The sequence below is a fragment of the Salvia miltiorrhiza genome, chromosome 4 (genome assembly GCF_028751815.1).
Source record: "Salvia miltiorrhiza cultivar Shanhuang (shh) chromosome 4, IMPLAD_Smil_shh, whole genome shotgun sequence".
In the NCBI taxonomy this organism is placed as follows: Eukaryota; Viridiplantae; Streptophyta; class Magnoliopsida; order Lamiales; family Lamiaceae; genus Salvia; species Salvia miltiorrhiza.
The window spans coordinates 10,258,624-10,278,511 of record NC_080390.1 but is presented as its reverse complement, the minus strand read 5'-3'; the positions used below and the strand labels follow the sequence as shown (position 1 = coordinate 10,278,511).

Here is a 19,888-nt window from a genome sequence, read left to right as displayed (position 1 = left end):
TATGGGGATGGGAAATAAACTTTTTACAATCTAGAAATAAACAATATATTCATATGGCCATTTTGAAGATGCAACTAATTGAAAAAACACAAATTCTGGTCATTTTTTATGTTTTCGGATTGTTTTGCCCTTAAATAGGGCGGATCGAATTCGGGTTTGCGAGCGGGTTAGGCACATATGACACTCTTGTTGGAATATGAAAAATAAACTTGATTTTTTGAGTGAAGATATTTTAAAAGAAAAATATAGAGAATTCTAGAAAAAGTAAGTGAAGATATTTGTATTAGAAATATCTAGAATCAAGATATTTTAAAAGAAAAATATAGAGAATTCTAGAAAAAGTAAGTGAAGATATTTGTATGAGAAATATCTAGAATCAAGATATTTTAAGTAGAAAAATCTAGGTAGAAAAAAAATCAAGAGAATTCTAGAATTCTCACTTACCTACTATATATATATGTGGAGGTTGTATCAATTAAGAATGAAGTGAATTGAAGAAAATTTGTGTTGGTAAACAACAATCCTCCCACTCAAATTCCTAAGCACACACACGTCCACAACCAATTTCTTCAAATTTCCTCCTACCAATTAAATAAATTCTCCATTATATATTCTTATATTCCAACAAAGTGGTATCCGAGCCATAAAATCCTACCTGTGGAATGGCCAACCTACAATCGTTTCAAGTCCCCATGCTCAACAAGAGCAACTTCGACAATTGGAGCATCAAGATGAAGGCGCTATTGGGAGCCCACGATGTTTGGGAGATCGTGGAGAACGGCTACGAGGAGCCGCAGGACGAGGCCGCACTATCCCAACAACAAAAGGATAGATTGCGAGACGCGAGAAAGAGAGACAAGAAGGCTCTCTGTCTCATTTATCAGGCGCTAGGGGACGACGATTTCGAGAAAATCTCAAACGCGAGCACCGCCAAAGAAGCATGGGAGAAGCTCCAGAACGCGTGCAAAGGAGCGGAGCAAGTAAAAAAGGTACGACTTCAAACTTTAAGAGGAGAGTTTGAGTCTTTGCATATGAAAGAGTCCGAGTCAATTTCGGATTATTTTTCAAGAGTCTTGGCGGTGTCTAATCAAATGAAAAGAAATGGTGAAAAATTGGAGGATGTTAGAATTATGGAGAAAATATTGCGCTCACTAATCCCAAAGTTTGAGCACATTGTGGTGACGATTGAAGAAACTAAAAATTTGGAGGAGATGACGATCGATCTCTTGTTGGGGTCGCTGCAAGCATATGAGGAGAAGCAAAAGAAGAAGCAAGAAATTTCAGAGCAACTTTTAAAGTTGCACGTAAGCTCGAAAGAGAAAGAAGAAGGTCCGAGCAATGGCTATGGAAAGTCCGGGAGAGGACGTGGCCAAGGGCAAGATCGAGGCAGAGGCCGAGCACGTGGACGTGGTCGAGGACGAGGAGGCTTCGTCAATAGTAGTGAAAGAAAGGAGTTTACAAGTGGTCGGGGGAGGAGCAACCCGTAGTCGAGGTACGATAAGTCTTCAATAAAGTGTTATAATTGCCATAAATTTGGGCACTATGCTTCCGAGTGCAGAAGTGAAAAAGTAAGGATTGAAGAAAGGGCCAATTATGCCGAGAACACGAGCGAAACAAATGGTAGTGTGCTTCTGGCATATAAAGGAGAAGCTGGAAGAGATGACACGTGGTACCTCGACACTGGTGCAAGCAACCACATGTGCGGGAAGAGAAGCATGTTCGTGGAGCTCGATGAGTCGGTAAGCGGCAACGTCTCCTTTGGTGATGAATCTAAAATTCCAGTTAAAGGAAAAGGGAAAATTTTAATTCGCTTGAAGAATGGAAATCATGAATTTATTTCCAACGTTTATTACGTGCCCAATATGAAAAATAATATCTTGAGTTTGGGACAACTCTTAGAGAAAGGTTATGATATTCACATGAGAGATTATAACCTTTCAATAAGAGATGCCAAAAATAATCTTATTGCCAAGGTGCCAATGTCTAAAAATAGAATGTTCTTACTGAATATTCGAAATGACATGGCAAAATGCCTGAAAGCGTGTTACCAAGATAAGTCTTGGTTGTGGCATCTTCGGTTTGGGCACTTAAATTTTGGTGGCTTGGAGTTGCTATCAAAGAAAGAGATGGTGAGAGGCTTACCATCCATCAAACATCCCGATCAACTCTGCGAAGGTTGTCTACTCGGGAAGCAGTTCAGAAAGCCATTCCCAAAGGAGTCAACCTCAAGAGCTCAAAAGCCACTGGAGTTGATTCATGCTGACGTGTGTGGGCCGATAAATCCAAGCTCCCTCGGTAAAAATAATTATTTTCTGCTATTCATTGATGATTTTTCTAGAAAAACGTGGGTATATTTCTTGAAGCAAAAGTCAGAAGTATTTGATGCATTCAAAAAATTCAAAGTTGCCGTCGAGAAGGAGAGCGGACGACAAATCAAGGCCCTGAGGTCCGATCGAGGTGGAGAATTCACATCAAGGGAGTTTCTAGAATTTTGCGAAGCAAATGGAATTCGGCGGCCCCTGACAGTTCCGAGATCCCCCCAACAGAACGGAGTGGCGGAAAGAAAAAACAGAACAATCATGGAGATGGCAAGGAGCATGCTAAAGATGAAAAATTTGCCTAAGGAGTTTTGGGCCGAAGCAGTGGCGTGCGCGGTGTACCTATCCAACCGATCACCGACAAGGAGCGTGTGGGGAATGACTCCACAAGAAGCCTGGAGCGGGAGAAAGCCAGGAATTTCCCACCTAAAGGTATTTGGAAGTAAAGCCTACGTGCATGTACCAGATGAGAGAAGGAAGAAGCTCGATGATAAAAGTGAAGCATTCATCTTTATCGGGTACAACTCTAACTCTAAAGGCTATAAGTTATATAATCCAAATACCAAGAAAATAGTGATAAGTCGAGACGTGGAGTTCGACGAAGAAGGAGTCTGGGATTTCAGCTCCAGCGGTGACTTCACCTTCATCCCACAATTCGAAGATGAAAGGCCTGTCGAGCAAGTCGAAGAAGTCCAGCAAGAGCTAGTGACTCCGCCAGCTTCACCTATACAAGTTACTGAAGACTCACCACCATCTTTCTTAAATGAAAGAGCCACACCACGAGCAAGGAATTTGGATGAGATATATGAAGACACTGAAAGGTTAGAAGATCTCACCTTGTTTTGCCTATCTGCTGATTATGAACCTCAAGCAGCAAATAGTGAAAATTGGCGAGTTGCAATGGACGAAGAGATCAAAGCTATAAACAAGAATGATACGTGTGAGCTCGTGACACTACCGGAAAGGCACAAGGCCATTGGAGTCAAGTGGGTGCATAAGGTTAAGAAGAATTCCAAAGGTGAAGTTGAAAGATATAAAGCAAGGCACGTCGTGAAAGGATTTCGCCAAATTCAGAAGTTTGCTCGGAATGAAAAATCAAGTTTAAGGGGGAGTGTTGGAATATGAAAAATAAACTTGATTTTTTGAGTGAAGATATTTTAAAAGAAAAATATAGAGAATTCTAGAAAAAGTAAGTGAAGATATTTGTATTAGAAATATCTAGAATCAAGATATTTTAAAAGAAAAATATAGAGAATTCTAGAAAAAGTAAGTGAAGATATTTGTATGAGAAATATCTAGAATCAAGATATTTTAAGTAGAAAAATCTAGGTAGAAAAAAAATCAAGAGAATTCTAGAATTCTCACTTAACTACTATATATATATGTGGAGGTTGTATCAATTAAGAATGAAGTGAATTGAAGAAAATTTGTATTGGTAAACAACAATCCTCCCACTCAAATTCCTAAGCACACACACGTCCACAACCAATTTCTTCAAATTTCCTCCTACCAATTAAATAAATTCTCCATTATATATTCTTATATTCCAACAACTCTTACACTACAAAAAAAGCGTTGATTACCGACGGCTAAATGCTGTCGGTAACAAAAGACGGCCGCCGGTAAATAGTGTTACCGGCGGCGATAACGGCGGCAAGCTCCCGCCGCTAAACGCTTCGTCGGCAACGACAATAACGGCGGCGAACATCCGCCGTCGGCAGTTAACGGCGGCGATGCCGCCGGAATTGTCGCCGTTAAACGGCGGAGCCTAGCCGGAGAATTAGCGGCGGCAGACATCGCCGCTAGTTACCGAGGGCTATTTTGCCGTCGGTAGAGAGCCACCGGAGTCCGGCTGACCTTGCCGGAAAACTAGCGACGGCGTTTCCCCGTCGGTAACAAGCTACCGCCGTCCGGTGGTCATGCCGGAGAATGGCCAGGTATTTACCGAGGGCAAATTGCCGTCGGTAACTACCGACGGCGTTTTGCCCACGGTAATGTTTTTAATTTTATTTTTTTATTTTATTTTATTTTATTTTATTTATTTATTTATTTATTTATTTTATAATATATTGTATATCCACAATTTATTTCCGTATTTATACGGTATTGCATACTTTAGACGAACTTCCCAGTCGGCGACCCGACTTCCCAGTGGGTCACCCATCTTGCTTGTGCTCTGTGTCAAGCACGCTTAACTTTGAAATTCTTTTCGAGTGATCACCAGTACAGAAACACTCGTATTATTGATATATCTACATCTATTAATTCATTTAAATGCTATATACTCACTCATATAATTATAATCTTTGAATATGTGGAGATAATACCTGAAATATGTTGTTAATTAGTGAGCGAGTTCGTTTCGGTCCTTATTTTTATCGTCGGTAAAATATTTAATTAATATTTAATAATTAATTAATTAATTATTTTTTTTAACATTAATACACCAAAAGTGTTTTAATTTGGTTATTATAATGTGATTTGAATTTATTTGTTTATGTTAAATGCAATCATTATCATCATTGCCATAAATATATAAAACATATATAGTTTTAATAATTAAATCACTTGAAATATATAGTTCAATAAAACATAAATTTGAAAAGAAAGTGCAAATGTAATTTTGTTTGAAAACATAAATATATAGTTTTAATAATTCTAAGCATCATCATCATCATCATCGGCATCAGGCCCTGTAGGTGGCTGAGCATTATACATCCTCATAAACGCCTCCAATTGAGCCATGCGGTCCAGCATCTGTTGGCGTTCTGCTTGCTCTGCCGCCATGCGCTCCTCCATCTGTTGGCGTTGTGCTTGCTCTGCCGCCAATCGCTCCTCCAGCGTGGAGATCCGTGTCTCATAAAGCTGCTGAGACACCGCAGAACTGCCCGTGCTGCGGATAGACCCCTACTAGCCTGACTCTGCCCGGCACTCCCGACGCCGTAGATCCGTGACCTATCAATTTGCACCACCTCCAAATACACCTCGTCTAGCCGCTCCTGTCGTCCTGTGGCAGCGGCCAGTCGATGAACCTCGGCCTAATACATACATAACAATGCATAATTGTTAGAAAATAAATACATTCACTAAATATTTGAATAAACTTAAACACTTACGTCAATTCTAGCATCTCTCTCCGACGTATAACTTCCGTCGGCGTACGTGTGGAGGCGGAGGAAGGTGGCATAGTTCGGTGCATCCTGGGGAGTACCAGGATCCAAGCTCTGTAGATGCATTTATATAAGATAAATAAGTTATATTAGTCAATATATTAATTTAATTTATATACTTAATTATTTGTTAATTACATACCATATACTGCTGCAGGATACGAGTCGACTGGGACCCGCCCACGTGCCTACTGATCCCTGTACCCTCCCCATCGGGCTCGGACATCCGGTTGACACGTGCTCGATTTGAAACAGCCTCAACCTCGGGCTGATGCCAGTAATCCCGGAGTCCAGTCCAAAAATCGGGAGTCATCCAGACGGGCCTAGACATCTCTCTCCCTTGGCGGATACACTGCTTGAGATCTGTCTTGTAGTCGCTCATCATGTCGGAGTACCTTTTGCGGGCTTTTGTCTCCCACATTTTCCTCACGTCACGCGCATCATCGGGCTGCCACATAAACTCTTTCTGTTGAAAGAAAGAGAATTAATTTAATATCAAACATTTTAACAATTTAATATGATATATTTATATGTATTATAAATTTAATTGTACCTGTAATTCATCAAAATATTTATCCTTCATCGCCGGGGGCGTCAACTTCCATGTGTACCCGCCTGGGTTTTCAAACATCTTAAATGTGCGCGTGCAAGCTTTGGACAGGCCAGTGGGCTCCAACAAAACACTGTGTACAAGTAATTTTGTCACTTAATCATGGTGTACGAGAAACAGTAATTTTAACTAAAATACTTACCCAGTCGTAGGATGCCTCTGCAATACCGTCCTCCCATCAGGTGCCTTAACCTCTCTCTCTCTGATATCGGCAGCTGTAGGGCCCCTAGGCCTTCTAGCCCGTGAACTACTAGAAGCCTGGGGAGTCTCGGGAGTCCCAGAAATATGCGTCCCAGACCCATCAGATGTATCTGCTGTAGCTTCTGGCGCATTAACGCCAGATCGCCTCCCAAATCCCAAGAAACCTCGAGAGGTAGACATGATGCCTGTTGCATACAATTAAATTAACAAATATATAGCGAAACATAACATTAACAGTAACTAACAAACATAACAAATTTGCAATCAAATTCAACCAAAATGTGCATTTACATTTATTCATAAGCATCACTACTATCATCATCACTATCGTTAGATGTCAACGGGGAATCATCGTCTTCTGCTTCATCGTCATCTTCAATCTCAACGACTCCACCGAGGGGATGAAGGAGAAGTGGTTGTTCAATGCCTACACTTGTGTGAGTAGGCATAATAGTAACCACTTCTTATTGAAATGGTTGATCTAATGTTGATGTAGATGCTGCAGTAGACACTTCAACCTTTGATCTTGCGTTGACTTTGCATGCTGACCACCAATTTTTCTTTGATTGGTTCGTACTGGGATAGGGACAGTAAAACACTTGAACTACTTGACTCGCCAAAACAAAGGGATCATACTTCTTATATCTTCGTGTGTGGTTCAGTGAAACTAACTTGAAGTCTGTATCAATAGAAGTTCCCTGAGCCGACAAGTCAAACCATTCACAGTTGAACAAGACTGTCTCCTTAATTGGATACCCCGGATACTCCAGCACGCAAACCTCTTGCAGACGCCCATAAAAGTCTAGCACATCTCTATCACTACCATAGACCGAACCTTTTATGCAAACGCCACTGTTCACAGTCGCACTCTCTCTATCATGATCAGTTGTGTGAAACCTGTAGCCATTCACGAAATAGCCGGAGTATGTTTCAATCTCCTTTAATGGTCCAGCTGCAAGCGACCTAATATAAGGGTTCAACTCGTCGTTACAAGGACGACAAACCTGTTTCACACAAATATCATTTAAGTTTGCTAGCCAATTTTAGAGTAAGTAAATGTATATTTAACATAAATTTATCGTCTCTTACGTAATGGTTAAACCACACAATAAACTCGTTGTGAAACGCGACTTCAAACTCTGCATCAGTCATGTAAGGATTTGCATATCGTTTTTCCTCCTCGAAGATCCTTGGATACAAAGAATCAAATAAATATGTTAACACCTATATATGATGAACACTTCTTATACGTAAATTGAACGAGAATACTCACTTGCTATATGTCTCTGCAACCTCTGCACAATTGCTCAAAATATACATGTGTGCAGCAAGCCATTCGCGCTCATCCATGTATCTCTTCGTCCCTCGGCCAAGTGAACGCCCAATAGGTTTGAATATGGCGAGACAAAGAGGATCATCATTTTCAGCAACGATCATCTCAATATTGCGAGGCAAAGTTGTCCACTTTGTAGATATTTGATCTTCAAAGTAAAACGAAGAGAAGGTTGACATTTCTGCAAGTAAGTATGCATTGGCGATGGACCCCTTCACATTCAGGACAATATTAAACACGTTATCAAACACATTTTTCTCAATGTGCATGACATCCAGATTATGTCGAATCAAAAGATGTCTCCAATAGGGTAGATCCCAAAATATGCTTTTCTTTTTCCACCCTACATCTTGATATTTGGCGAGTTGAGCGATCCTGCCATCGAAGTCTTCGGTAACCTTCACGAAGCCTAACCCCTCGATTTGATTCAAGATTTGTATTCCTGATCTTTGTTCTGGTGGACCAACATTGCATGTCTTATTCCTCAAGAATGAAGTTTTGTTTCTCCTAAACACATGGTTAGGAGGTAAGAACTTCCGATGATTATCAAACCACGATTGTTTTCCACTCATCGGCAAAGTGAATGCTTCTGTATTTGTAGTAGCCCGCTCTTTTATTTAATTTTTATTAAGATCAGTGATTGCAATAATTGTTATATTGCATCTTCAGTTATGGTAAATCCAGTGTTTAGTTATCAACTAATTCAGCTCAGAAATCTGAATTTGATGCCATTGCGTGATATGATCGCAATTGAATTATTGAAGCATTCAATAATTTATTATCCAGTTTAATAACTGACTTAGCGAAGTCAAGTTATTAATTTATATGCGATAGAAATATTATTTCTATTATTTACTTGGAAGTCGTGATCTAATTCCGAATTTAAGAATGAGTTAAATTAGATATTTAATTCGTAGAGAGTTATAACGAAGCGTCGTTATTTAGTAGAACCCAATATTAGTTTTACAAATACTTGATTAATTAATCAAGGCAAGAGATTTTTATTAGTCACCTCAATTCTATTTACTTACAATCATCATTTTTTCTCACACTCCCTACGCTCCTACACTATCAATAGAGTATACAAAATCAAGAAATAAAATATGGATAGTACACGCATAGCAACCCCTTTTCTTTAACTCTGCTAAGGCCATACTCTTTTCCCTGCAAAAGTCACAATTTAATATTTGAAGTCATGCTAAGATACAACTAGGATCAGACGCACCCTATGATGAGTACTCCACTTTTCAAAGTCTCACATGGAATTCCACTATTAGTCAAAAAAATATGGCAGCCACCAACCAATTTCATTTTTGTCAAAAGTTGCAGCAAAATTTCCACTTTTGCTGTAAATAGTTTTTCAAGTTTTGCGGGCTAATCTGCCTATAAATTGAGGGCTTCATAGAAGCCTGAAAATCACCAACTACGATTCCCCCTCCTTCCTTTATGCACCAAAAATCATAGAGAGTTTATTTCAGCTGCAATCTGGACCCCAAGAGGTAAGCTCAATTTAAACTTCTCCATTTTCTTCTTGAGTTCAGCCTGCAATGGTTAAGCAAAATCCACAATTATGTTTCAGTTTATTCACTCCTGAATTCATTAGCACAGCAGCCAACCAAGCACAAAACACACAAGGTGATTGCTAATCTCATTTTACTCTAGTTCATGCTACATGATTCACACCAACAAGTATGCTTATGTTTTAGAAAGTCAGAATAAAGAATTGAGATATATATGCATAATGGACTTAGCAAGGTCACGTTTCAGTAATACAGATTTACCCATGTTATGTAGAATGTCCTATGCGTTTATGATTCCTACTGGACTCTAAAAATTAGATGCTAACACAGTAGCAACCCCACAACGCCATTAATCCCTTGCACATATAGTATGTAGAACCAAGACTTCACGCAGATATAAGATGTTAACTTAGAACAGAAGAAAAATGGAAGGGGACTAGATTGATGTACCTGTTCAGTCGAACCGAGGGAACGACGACGAGCCCTTGCTGCCTCGCCGGAATATGAGTAAAGCAGCAACGGCGAGGTGAAGAGTCAGGCCCGTCGACTCCGGGCGAGCAGCAGCAGCTCCAGCGGCTCCCGTCGACCCAAGCGGCGGCGGCGATGTTGGACTTCGCCGGAATCTAATTGCAGCAGCGGCTGCCGATTGTTCTGCCGGAGGAGAAAATCGAGCGAGAGAGAGAGAGAGAGAGATGTGAGCAGCGTTCTTTTTCTTGAGAATAGAGAGAGAGAGATTGATTTTTGAGGAATGAGTTGAAGGATTGTGAGAAAGAGAGAGATGCAGCGTGAGTTTTGATAATTAAGAGAGAGAAGGAATATTTTGCTTTAATAAAGATAGAGAGAGAGAGAGAGATAATATAAAGTGTGTGTGCGTGTGGTGATTGATGAGAGAGAGAGATAATTAAAAGTGTGTGTGTGCGTGTATGATTCTAAAAAAAAAAGGGGGAAAAAGGGAGTTTGGGGTTTGGGCCGGGTTTGAGCCGGGTTTGGGCCGAATTTTTGGGCTCTCTTATTGGGTCCAGTTCATTTTATTTGTTGGGCCGGAGATTAATTCATTGGGCCATCTTTTTATTTCTATCTGGGCCGAATTTATTTAATGTTCTTTGGCTGAAATTTATTTAATTCTATTGGGCCTGTTTCAGATTTATTTAGTTCAGCCCAGCTGTTAATTCGTCATTTGAGCCGATTAAATTGTCTATTGGACTAAGATTAATTCTTTCCAGTCCACATTAATTATTATTTGGACTCCTATTATTTATTAATAATGGGTCTCGAATTTATATTATTTGGGCTCCTACAATTTAATTGATTAAGTCCAATGAAATTTATTTAGTTAAGCCCAATGAGACTTATTAATTTAGGCCCCACTATTAATCCTAATTATATTTAATTAGTGATTTTTTTTTTAAATAAGTAAGTTAGACTAATTCAAGATGAGTAGATTATTAAGATTAACTATCCGATTTCATAAAACGAGCTTTAATCCTATAGTTGGATTATTATTAGAAATTTCCCGGTTTATTATCTCAGAATAATAATTAACGGAATAAGAGTCATGCATAGTTATTTTATGCATTCGCATTTATTTGAGAATTTCCCTCGAATTAAAATCTTGTTTATTTTCTCGTATTAAAGGTCAAGCACAAGAGTTTAAGGCTTAGTCGTGAGTCTCTACTACCAGGTGGGCATTTCTTACGCATAAAATAAAAATGCTATTTAAGAACTATGTAACTTTCATGCTTTAAAATGCAAAATTAGATTTTGAAATGAGTTATGCTTTATTATGCTTAAATGAGTTAAACTTATTTCTCTTTATTATCTACGCTTGTCACGCTTTAATAATATACGCTATGCTATTTACGCTTAATTACGACTTAAATTTTTATTATTTATTATTTATGCTTTGTTACGCTTTTAAGTGATTTACGCTTAAGTGAGTTACGCTTTGTTACGCGCCTATGTGGTTCACGCTTTGTTACGCTTTAATGCTTTACGCTTATTATTTAACGCCTATGTGAGTTACGCTTTAATGCTTTATGCTTATTATCTAATGCTTATGTGATGATGTTAACGAAATCGATTCCTGAGCGGATAGCTATCTTGTCAGGATATATATTTATATATGCAACGCGACCGTGAGTCAATGAGAGGGTTGGTCGGTCAAACGTCCGTTGAGGGAGGCCTCCCTCAACGGTACGATGCTAGCGTCTATTGGGGGAGGCCTCCCTCAACAGTACGATGCCGTGTCCGCTGAGGGAGGCCTCTCTCACGGCGCGATGCCTGTGTTCGTTGAGGATCTTCCTCACGACATGATGCTTATTGATATGACTTTTGATGATGAGGAATGCACTTACGCTATTTATGAATTTGAAAATGATAGTATGCAAAGAACTTGAAAGAAGATTCATGTCGCTTATATGATGCTGTGGTTGATGATAAAATGTTAAGCTTATAATTTAGTTTTTGGCAACTGCCCACTAAGTACTTTTGTACTTAGCCCTGCATATGTTTATGAATGTGCAGGTTGAGCTGTGATGAACGATGAAGTGTTGCTGAGTGGAGCTTTTGTCGAACTTAGAATAGGCTCAGAAAGGATATGTGTCTGCATACATGTATCTCAGTCTTGCCTTCCGCTGCAAACACTGATTATGATTTAGTCAAGTCTATAACTATATGCCAATTACTCTTCAAAGAAATATCTAATGCTTACTCAGGTTCATCGAGTATTTTTTTTTAATTATATGCGTCAATGCTTCAATGTCTTAAATTTTATTTCAAGAATTAATGCTAGATATTAATGTCTATAATCGAGTTATGAATGAGTCAAATGTGCCCTTTCTAAACCCCGCTTCTTAAATCCCTTCCCTAGTCACGATTTCCCGGATTAATTATCTCTAATTAAGGTCGGTCGTGACAGAATGGTATCAGAGCAGTTCGTTTGCTCTGAGTCTAAGAGTTTATTTAAGCCAAACTTAGAATGGAACACTAAAGTGTCTAGAGTTCAATCGACAAAGCTCAGCACTTCATCGCATCACACTCAACGAAGCAGAATGGTAAGCTCTTCCATGTTTTGAGTTAATGTTTACGAAAAGTGCGAATTATCGTAATAACAAAGTGTGTAACTGTCAATAGCTATGTTATGTTTGAAGGAAATGATTTACGCAAGCACGATTAAGTATGCCTATGGTAAGAGTCCCTATGAACATAGAGCTATTAAGATATGAGATCACCACTACGACAGAACATAGAAGCAAACATACAAGAAATTCGACTGTATCTTTTGGTGACTATAGTGAGGACAACAAGATAAGTGATACGTATAGAATAATTTTTAAACTCGTGATTTTATAGCCGCTATAAATCTCCATGACTTATGCCTAAGTATCCAATTTAGATGATGTGATATTATATGCTTAAGAATTTTTATGACTCATGGATTTGAGATGCTAATGACCCTTAAAGCTTATTACATCAATGTTGTCATTGAAGTTATGACTTGTTTACAAGTTATAATAAGTTGACCTTACAAGAATTCTTTTGAGGCTTGTATTAGATTATGCTAGAGTGTACTAATTGACACATCCCTGCTATCAGAATACCGCCTAAGAGGGGTCGCTCTGTGAGAAGCAATAACAATCGCAGAAACCATAATGCCATACCGGAAGAACCCAAAATGATCGAGATACTTGAAATAATTTGCGATCAAGAAGTGTAGAAGATAAGGAACAAATTAGTTACCTTAAACATCTCAGAGTATGCAAATTTCGGGACGAAATTTTTGTTAAGGGAGGTAGTATGTAGTAGCCCGCTCTTTTATTTAATTTTTATTAAGATCAGTGATTGCAATAATTGTTATATTGCATCTTCAGTTATGGTAAATCCAGTGTTTAGTTATCAACTAATTCAGCTCAGAAATCTGAATTTGATGCCATTGCGTGATATGATCGCAATTGAATTATTGAAGCATTCAATAATTTATTATCCAGTTTAATAACTGACTTAGCGAAGTCAAGTTATTAATTTATATGCGATAGAAATATTATTTCTATTATTTACTTGGAAATCGTGATCTAATTCCGAATTTAAGAACGAGTTAAATTAGATATTTAATTCGTAGAGAGTTATAACGAAGCGTCGTTATTTAGTAGAACCCAATATTAGTTTTACAAATACTTGATTAATTAATCAAGGCAAGAGATTTTTATTAGTCACCTCAATTCTATTTACTTACAATCATCATTTTTTCTCACACTCCCTACGCTCCTACACTATCAATAGAGTATACATAATCAAGAAATAAAATATGGATAGTACACGCATAGCAGCCCCTTTTCTTTAACTCTGCTAAGGCCATACTCTTTTCCCTGCAAAAGTCACAATTTAATATTTGAAGTCATGCTAAGATACAACTAGGATCAGACGCACCCTATGATGAGTACTCCACTTTTCAAAGTCTCACATGGAATTCCACTATTAGTCAAAAAAATATGGCAGCCACCAACCAATTTCATTTTTGTCAAAAGTTGCAGCAAAATTTCCACTTTTGCTGTAAATAGTTTTTCAAGTTTTGCGGGCTAATCTGCCTATAAATTGAGGGCTTCATAGAAGCCTGAAAATCACCAACTACGATTCCCCCTCCTTCCTTTATGCACCAAAAATCATAGAGAGTTTATTTCAGCTGCAATCTGGACCCCAAGAGGTAAGCTCAATTTAAACTTCTCCATTTTCTTCTTGAGTTCAGCCTGCAATGGTTAAGCAAAATCCACAATTATGTTTCAGTTTATTCACTCCTGAATTCATTAGCACAGCAGCCAACCAAGCACAAAACACACAAGGTGATTGCTAATCTCATTTTACTCTAGTTCATGCTACATGATTCACACCAACAAGTATGCTTATGTTTTAGAAAGTCAGAATAAAGAATTGAGATATATATGCATAATGGACTTAGCAAGGTCACGTTTCAGTAATACAGATTTACCCATGTTATGTAGAATGTCCTATGCGTTTATGATTCCTACTGGACTCTAAAAATTAGATGCTAACACAGTAGCAACCCCACAACGCCATTAATCCCTTGCACATATAGTATGTAGAACCAAGACTTCACGCAGATATAAGATGTTAACTTAGAACAGAAGAAAAATGGAAGGGGACTAGATTGATGTACCTGTTCAGTCGAACCGAGGGAATGACGACGAGCCCTTGCTGCCTCGCCGGAATATGAGTAAAGCAGCAACGGCGAGGTGAAGAGTCAGGCCCGTCGACTCCGGGCGAGCAGCAGCAGCTCCAGCGGCTCCCGTCGACCCAAGCGGCGGCGGCGATGTTGGACTTCGCCAGAATCTAATTGCAGCAGCGGCTGCCGATTGCTCTGCCGGAGGAGAAAATCGAGCGAGAGAGAGAGAGAGAGAGATGTGAGCAGCGTTCTTTTTCTTGAGAATAGAGAGAGAGAGATTGATTTTTGAGGAATGAGTTGAAGGATTGTGAGAAAGAGAGAGATGCAGCGTGAGTTTTGATAATTAAGAGAGAGAAGGAATATTTTGCTTTAATAAAGATAGAGAGAGAGAGAGAGATAATATAAAGTGTGTGTGCGTGTGGTGATTGATGAGAGAGAGAGATAATTAAAAGTGTGTGTGTGCGTGTATGATTCTAAAAAAAAAAGGGGGAAAAAGGGAGTTTGGGGTTTGGGCCGGGTTTGAGCCGGGTTTGGGCCGAATTTTTGGGCTCTCTTATTGGGTCCAGTTCATTTTATTTGTTGGGCCGGAGATTAATTCATTGGGCCATCTTTTTATTTCTATCTGGGCCGAATTTATTTAATGTTCTTTGGCTGAAATTTATTTAATTCTATTGGGCCTGTTTCAGATTTATTTAGTTCAGCCCAGCTGTTAATTCGTCATTTGAGCCGATTAAATTGTCTATTGGACTAAGATTAATTCTTTCCAGTCCACATTAATTATTATTTGGACTCCTATTATTTATTAATAATGGGTCTCGAATTTATATTATTTGGGCTCCTACAATTTAATTGATTAAGTCCAATGAAATTTATTTAGTTAAGCCCAATGAGACTTATTAATTTAGGCCCCACTATTAATCCTAATTATATTTAATTAGTGATTTTTTTTTAAATAAGTAAGTTAGACTAATTCAAGATGAGTAGATTATTAAGATTAACTATCCGATTTCATAAAACGAGCTTTAATCCTATAGTTGGATTATTATTAGAAATTTCTCGGTTTATTATCTCAGAATAATAATTAACGGAATAAGAGTCATGCATAGTTATTTTATGCATTCGCATTTATTTGAGAATTTCCCTCGAATTAAAATCTTGTTTATTTTCTCGTATTAAAGGTCAAGCACAAGAGTTTAAGGCTTAGTCGTGAGTCTCTACTACCAGGTGGGCATTTCTTACGCATAAAATAAAAATGCTATTTAAGAACTATGTAACTTTCATGCTTTAAAATGCAAAATTAGATTTTGAAATGAGTTATGCTTTATTATGCTTAAATGAGTTAAACTTATTTCTCTTTATTATCTACGCTTGTCACGCTTTAATAATATACGCTATGCTATTTACGCTTAATTACGACTTAAATTTTTATTATTTATTATTTATGCTTTGTTACGCTTTTAAGTGATTTACGCTTAAGTGAGTTACGCTTTGTTACGCGCCTATGTGGTTCACGCTTTGTTACGCTTTAATGCTTTACGCTTATTATTTAACGCCTATGTGAGTTACGCTTTAATGCTTTATGCTTATTATCTAATGCTTATGTGATGATGTTAACGAAATCGATTCCTGAGCGGATAGCTATCTTGTCAGGATATATATTTATATATGCAACGCGACCGTGAGTCAATGAGAGGGTTGGCCGGTCAAACGTCCGTTGAGGGAGGCCTCCCTCAACGGTACGATGCTAGTGTTCACACCAACCTCCCACAGAGATTTTAACTCGTGTATCAATGGCTGTAAGAATACGTCCAACTTCATCTTTGGGTTTGATGGGCCAGGCACGAGGACTGTGAGGAACATGAATTGTTCTTTCATGCACAACCACGGAGGCAGGTTATACGGCGTGACAATAACTGGCCAAGAAGAATATTGACGCCCTGATTGTGCAAATGGGGCAAAACCATCTGTAGAGAGGCCCAATCTCACATTTCTGATCTCCTCGGCGAATCCAGGAAAGACTGAATTCAAATGTTTCCATGCCGGAGAGTCGGCCGGGTGGCGCATTATCCCATCGTCTGTAGAGGTCGCATGCCACCGCATATGTTCAGCAGTTGCAGGAGATGCAAACAATCTCTGCAATCGGGGCGTCAAGGGAAAATAGTGCATCTGTTTGGCGGGCACTTGTTTCTTTCTGCGACTCCCAGATGCACGCAAGCTGTCCTTATATCGTGATTGGTCACAGAACATACAACTATGTAGCTCACTAGTTTCCCCCCAATACAACATGCAGTTATTAACACAGCAATCGATCTTCTCTACTGGCAAACCCAAACCACGTAGATTTCTTTTCGTACTATAGAAGTCTTCTGGACAGTTGTTACCCTCTGGTAAAGCAGCTTTCATCATCGAAGACATCTGATTGTAAGTCCTCTCTGACATGTGGCTTTCAGTCTTTATGCTCATGAATTGAGTCATCCAACTTAATTGTGTGTACGTGTCACATCCTGCGTACAATGGAGTATCCGCTGCATCCAACATGTTATAAATCTGTTGAGCGTCATTATTGGGCGGCTGCTCCAGATTTGGAGGATCTTGATAATTACTAGGTCCAGCATGGTCATGCACCATCCTTTCGTAGTTATTGTATAATCCATCATCCTCATTCATTATAGCATGTTCTCTCGGCATAGACAGCGGTGCTTCCCCGTGACAAACCCAAACTTTGTAATTCAGGACAAATCCACGCCTACTAACATGTTTTCTGACCGTAGGTACATCTAAATACGCTTGATTCTTGCACTTCTTACACGGGCACCTAATGTTACCTTGTCCATCTGTGTACGCCGTTTGATTGAACGCCCACTCAAGGAAAAACTCAAGCCCCGTTTCAAATGCGGTACGATCATTGTATCTCGCATACATCCACGTACGATTATCACTCATTCTTGCAAATTTTAATTGAAAAAAACAAATAACATATAATAAATTACTTGAAATCTAACAAAATTTCGACAGCATAACCCCACTATCCTAACTACCAAGTGCTCGACTCTACCAGCAACTATAGTGACCATAGTGGTCCTAATTTACTAAGCCTATACTAGGTCTACCCGACCCCCCAATGTCGAAGCAATAATACAATACAAATAAAAGCAATAAAAATCATGGTAATTAAATTAAAAACAATCATTTGTAGGAAGAAGATCCTTAAAAAATAATCAATTTCTATCCCAAAGGGAGAAGATCCTTAAGAAATTGATTAAATCTATCCCACAATATATATATATATATATATATATATATATATATATATATATATATATATATATATATATATATATATATATATATAATATAACATTTCATAAACACATAGCACATAACATTTAATTTAACAAAATTATCCAACATATATAAATTATTCTAACAAACAATTCTTAAACTAATTGATTAAAATTAATATAATTTAAAATTAATCATGCATCATAATTTAAAATTAATCATGCTTCATAATTTAAAATTAAACTAACAACATATATTAAATAGATTAATATAATTTAAAATTAATCATGCTTCATATAATTTAGTTATAAACAAAATTAATTATAAATTAATTAACTATATATAACAAATAAATCTATTTAATTAATATATAATTAAATACATAAATAAATTCATAATTAAATAAATAAATAAATAAGAGAGCGTACGGTGGTGGTTTCCGGTGGGTGTCGTGAAGAAGGCGGTGAAACGAGGTCGTCGAACTACAATAAATAATATAAGTGAAAATTATATAATTATATATATATATATAATTAAAATTAATGAGATATATATATATAGGGTTAGGTTCAATGAAAAAGGCCTAAATGTAAGAAAGAAGAGGGAAGTAATCTCATCCGTTGATCTTATCTAATCTAACGGACATGATTTGTTCACGCCATGTTCAACGGATTTTTTCATTGAACATTCGTAAACATATACAATATTTTTGGGGGTTCTGGGTTTCGACCCCCCATATGTTCAACGAAAAAATCCGTTGAACATGGCGTGAACAAATCATGTCCGTTAGATTAGATAAGATCAACGGATGAGATTACTTCTCTCTTCTTTCTTACATTTAGGCCTTCTTCATTGAACCTTGGCCTATATATATATATATATATATATATATATATAGATCTAGAGAGAGAGAGAGAGAGATACCTGCTAGGGCGGCGGCGGGCGGCGGCGGCGGCGAAGCAGCAGCGGAAGCAGCAGCAGGCAGGGGAGGGGGGGTGGATTTTCGTGTGTGTGTGCGGCGCAGAAACTGAAAAAAGAAGGAACCCGCTGCCCTATATTTAAACGGTTACCGACGGCAAATGCTGCCGCTAGCTAGCGGCGGCAACTTTGCCGCCGTTAGTTCTATAAAATAAATTATTTAATGCGTATTTTAATATTAACGGCGGCGTCGCCGCCGCTAGCTAACGGCGGGGAATTTGCCGTCGGTAGATGGCCGGTAAATTCGAAAGTTCGGGTCGCCTGGACTGCCGTCGCCGTGCCGCCGTTAGCTACTGATGGCAAAATAGCCGCCGGTAGTTTTCGCCGGTAAAAACGCGTTTTTTTGTAGTGTTAGTGCCATTAGTGACATATACTCAGTGTTGCACGAATGGTACTTATGGCCATATTAGTGTCATACGAATGACACTTATGGCCATATTAGTGCCATTAGTGCCATTTTGAATAGGGGTGGTAAACCGGTCGGTTCGGTTATAACCGAACCGGTTTACCGGTTAACCGGAACCGGTTAACGCCAATATGTGTAACCGGTAACCGAACCGGTTTTCTGATCGGTTAACCGTTTAACCGGTCCGGTTAAACCGACCGGTTAACCGGTCAGAACCGATTAATCTAGTGTCTCTATTTGGTCGAATTAACCGGTTAATTCGGTTAACCGGTTCGAATTTAACCGATTTTTATTTAAAAAATTTAAGTTTATTGAATGTGTGCAATAGGATTTGAACTCTTGACCTTTGAAAGAATGAATGAGGTTTTATCCATTGCACCAATTCATGACTTGTGATAATTTAGAACATTTTTTTTTTATAGACACGTGTAATTTATATTAAAAAAAAAGAACAATGATAATAAATTAATTTTAATTCCACCGCATGTAGTGGTTAAAATTTTGTAAGACTAAGACCAAATAATATCATCTCAAATTTTGCATCGCACATTTGCACTAGTAGAAAAGAGCAAAACTAAGAACAACGAAATATGGTCCATTTTCTTCAACTATAAAAACAAATAATAAAAAATGGCCCCATCCAACAACTATAAAACTTATTTAATTATTACAAATGATGAAACTTATTTAATTATTGCAGATGATGAATACAAATAAGAAATGGCCCCATTAACACCTAAATTCTACAAAATACAAATGAATGAATGGCGGAGGAGGCGAGCTGCCTACTGCTACTGCCGGAGGGACTGCTGCTGCCTGCTGCTACTGCCGGAGGGAAAAATCAGCGGAGGCGAGCTTGGCGGAGGAGGCGAGCCTGGCGGAGGAGGCGAGCTG

General features: G+C 38.4%; 1 protein-coding gene and 1 long non-coding RNA gene across 3 annotated transcripts; one reads left to right on the top strand and one right to left on the bottom strand.

Annotated features, from left to right (window-relative positions):
* Nucleotides 1-4,949: 4,949 nt before the first annotated feature.
* LOC131022661 (uncharacterized) lies at nucleotides 4,950-6,785 on the bottom strand. Of its 2 annotated transcripts, XR_009101374.1 has the most exons (4): nucleotides 6,241-6,785; nucleotides 6,042-6,171; nucleotides 5,435-5,954; nucleotides 4,950-5,356 (listed from the first exon to the last, which is right to left on the bottom strand). XR_009101374.1 is itself a non-coding variant. In XM_057952179.1 (3 exons), the coding sequence occupies exons 1-3, from the start codon at nucleotides 6,477-6,479 to the stop codon at nucleotides 5,619-5,621; spliced, it is 705 nt and encodes a 234-aa protein (XP_057808162.1). In that variant the 5' UTR covers nucleotides 6,480-6,785; the 3' UTR covers nucleotides 4,952-5,618. The 2 variants fall into 2 exon arrangements, 1 of the variants encoding a protein (XP_057808162.1); XM_057952179.1 differs by having other exon boundaries at nucleotides 4,952-5,954.
* A 2,216-nt stretch (nucleotides 6,786-9,001) lies between these two features.
* LOC131022660 (uncharacterized) lies at nucleotides 9,002-11,854 on the top strand. Its single transcript, XR_009101373.1, has 4 exons — nucleotides 9,002-9,131; nucleotides 9,212-9,267; nucleotides 10,788-10,833; nucleotides 11,676-11,854. It is a non-coding gene; the product is annotated as an uncharacterized LOC131022660 (long non-coding RNA).
* Nucleotides 11,855-19,888: the final 8,034 nt, after the last annotated feature.

Excerpts from the sequence above, each read along its gene's own strand:
- LOC131022661 (XM_057952179.1), bottom strand. The coding sequence starts at position 6,479 with ATGTCTACCTCTCGAGGTTTCTTGGGATTTGGGAGGCGATCTGGCGTT. Across the intron at positions 6,172-6,240 it reads CAGAGGCATCCTACGACTGG|TGTTTTGTTGGAGCCCACTG; the intron begins GTAAGTATTTTA and ends ACTTGTACACAG. Across the intron at positions 5,955-6,041 it reads AATATTTTGATGAATTACAG|AAAGAGTTTATGTGGCAGCC; the intron begins GTACAATTAAAT and ends TTCTTTCAACAG.